General features: G+C 38.4%; 1 protein-coding gene across 1 annotated transcript; it reads left to right on the plus strand.

Moving 5' to 3' along the window:
• The first annotated feature begins 506 nt into the window (after positions 1-506).
• Positions 507-2739, plus strand: LOC107628254 (putative indole-3-pyruvate monooxygenase YUCCA5). The gene is made up of 2 exons (XM_016331019.3): positions 507-1340; positions 1680-2739. The coding sequence occupies exons 1-2, from the start codon at positions 507-509 to the stop codon at positions 2277-2279; spliced, it is 1434 nt and encodes a 477-aa protein (XP_016186505.2). The 3' UTR covers positions 2280-2739.
• Positions 2740-2971: the final 232 nt, after the last annotated feature.

The raw sequence follows: 2971 nt of genomic DNA on the forward strand, positions 1-2971 counted from the left end.
TCACCCCTTTAATTTCAAGGATCCAATTCTAAGTATGGAGATGATGATATTCTTTCTGATTAATACTGCTTTGTACAGATGTCAACCTGGGGTATTCAGTACATGAAATTCCCATACCTCTATTTTGAGTGTCACATTGCTACCTAGCTAGCTTATTTTGTACACTGAAAAAGAAAAAAGAATATTAAAGAGAAAATAACTTTTGTTAAAAAAAAAAATCAGAGAGCCCTCTTTGTTGATTGTGATTGTGATGATGGAAGAAAACTTTCCAAGGAAAGAATAATATATAAATCCTCACCAAATTATATGGTAATCCTAACACCATTTTTTTAATCCTAAGGTAGTAGGATCTAATAAAATAATGAGAAAAACACATAATGCTATAATTAAATATTCACATAAACATATTAATAAAGAAATGAAGTAAAATAATTGCATGAGAGAGAGAGAGAGAGAGAGAGAGAGAAAAGGCATTAACTCTCTCCTCTTCCATCACATGCAATGAGATGCCCCAAATTCCTCTATTTAAGACCCTTCAACTCTTCCACCCTTATCATTCAATCCAAACTGAAATCACAAATCCTCACAAACAAAACCAAAAAAACCAAGACTTTCTCTCTCACTCTCTCAACTTCCAAAAGTATCTCATTCAAAAAACACATCCATTGATAACTAAGATGGAGAACTTGTTGCGCCTAGTGGATCATGAGGAGTTTTTCTCAAGAAGATGCATTTGGGTGAATGGCCCTGTAATTGTAGGTGCAGGACCCTCAGGTCTTGCAACTGCAGCATGCCTTAGAGAACAAGGGGTACCCTTCATGCTTCTCGAAAGAGAAGATTGCATAGCTTCCTTATGGCAAAAGCGCACTTACGACCGACTCAAACTTCACCTTCCAAAGCAGTTTTGCCAACTCCCCAAGCTTCCATTCCCTGCGGATTTCCCAGAATACCCTTCCAAGAAGCAGTTCATTCAGTACCTTGAATCCTACGCAACCAAATTCCAGATCAATCCAAGGTTCAATGAGTGTGTCCAGTTTGCAAGGTATGATGAGACTAGCGGCTTATGGAGGGTCAAGACTAAAACGTCTGCCTCCGCTGAGTTCGAGTATATTTGTAGGTGGTTGGTGGTGGCCACCGGCGAGAATGCCGAGTGCGTCGTGCCGGAGATTGACGGACTCGCCGACTTCAAAGGCGATGTCATCCATGCCGCTGACTATAAGTCAGGGGAGAAATTCAGGGGAAAGAAGGTTCTCGTCGTCGGATGCGGCAACTCCGGCATGGAACTCTCGCTTGACCTCTGCAATTACAATGCATCACCGTCAATGGTGGTTCGCAGCTCGGTAAGCTTTCTCGTAGCTTCTTTCTCTTCTGTCTCCACTATCAACTTAAACTTTTGGACAAATAATCTTACCATATAATATCAAGAACAAAAATACTTTTCTCACACTAAAAATAGCTACTAAAATGAGCTATCAATGTATTCGTATTCCAGCCTAATGATTGAGTTTGGGGACTGATTTTAATGTACACGTAGCATAATCCTATCAAAAATTTGTTTGAAAATTCTTTTTATTGGTTTCTTTTTGGTCCATCCAGTCAAATTTTTGGAATAAGTAATTTCATAATATAATATTTAAATTTGAATAAAAAGTCTGATCGGAGTCTTGAAATTCATGTAGGTTCATGTTTTGCCAAGAGAAATATGCCGAAAATCGACGTTTGAATTGGCGGTTACCCTGATGAAATGGTTGCCGTTATGGTTGGTTGACAAGCTGCTACTGATCCTGGCATGGTTGGTTTTGGGAAACATAGCGAAATACGGGCTAAAGCGGCCGGCGGAGGGGCCGTTACAGCTGAAGAACTCGAAGGGGAAGACACCGGTTCTTGACATTGGGACCTTAGAGAAGATCAGATCCGGTGATATAAAAGTGGTGCCAGGGATCAAGAAGCTTAACGGTTTCAGCGTCGAGCTTGTTAACGGTGAAGAGCACGACGTTGACGCCGTTGTTCTTGCCACCGGTTACCGTAGCAATGTCCCTTGTTGGCTCCAAGAAGGTGAATTTTTCTCAAAGAATGGGTTCCCAAAGTCACCATTCCCAAATGGCTGGAAAGGGAATTCAGGGCTTTATGCTGTTGGGTTCACAAGGAGAGGCCTCTCAGGTGCTTCTTCTGATGCTATCAGAATTGCACAAGATATTGGTCATGTTTGGAAGCAAGACACTAAGCAAAAGAAAAAAACAACCACTGCTTGCCATAGACGCTGCATTTCCCAATTCTAAAATAAAAAAAAAAATTACAAAAGTATACATTATACATATATACATACATAAATACAATACATACAAATATACAGGCAGTGGTGTTTGTTTCTTTGGCTTTTTATCCTTAGGTAGGAATTTGTCTTGTGTAAAGAAAAATTGACACAATATGTTGTACAAAGATACAGAAAATAAGACATAGCACAGAGACTGAGCCCTCTCCAAAGGCCCAAGTATTTTTTTTAATGTGCTTTCGGGCTTTCTAGGAAAAAAAAAAACACTCAAGGATGATGAGGCTTTTCATTGACTTTTCTTCCAATTTTCTTACAGCATATGCATATGTAATGTACCACTATCATACTTCAGTGATCAATTACAGTTTCTACAGTTTTTAACATCAGTTCAAATCTCTGTCTGCCTTGTGTTTATTTATTCTTCAAATGGAAAAGGGACACAAGAAATTATTGGTATAATTAGTAAAGAACTATCTACTTATATCTCAATGTGTATATCACTTTAATGATTGAATCTTTTTTTTTTTGGTCGATCTTTAATGATTGAAACTTAGGTAGCTCTCTAAGTACATGTGAAAACAAATGATGTCAAAATCTGTCTAACTTTTTCCGTCTACCAAAATAATTCAGAAAATAGTGAAATATATGGTTGCCTGCATGAGCCCAAATTATTGATATGTAGCCAACATTTTCTAGTCA

The sequence above is a fragment of the Arachis ipaensis genome, chromosome B2, assembly GCF_059453495.1.
Source record: "Arachis ipaensis isolate K30076 ecotype BB chromosome B2, ASM5945349v1, whole genome shotgun sequence".
NCBI lineage: Eukaryota > Viridiplantae > Streptophyta > Magnoliopsida > Fabales > Fabaceae > Arachis > Arachis ipaensis.

Bases quoted from the DNA above. Each gene is read 5' to 3' on its own strand.
- LOC107628254 (XM_016331019.3), top strand. From the start codon at position 507: ATGCCCCAAATTCCTCTATTTAAGACCCTTCAACTCTTCCACCCTTAT. The intron at 1,341-1,679 runs GTAAGCTTTCTC...AAATTCATGTAG, and splicing joins CAATGGTGGTTCGCAGCTCG to GTTCATGTTTTGCCAAGAGA.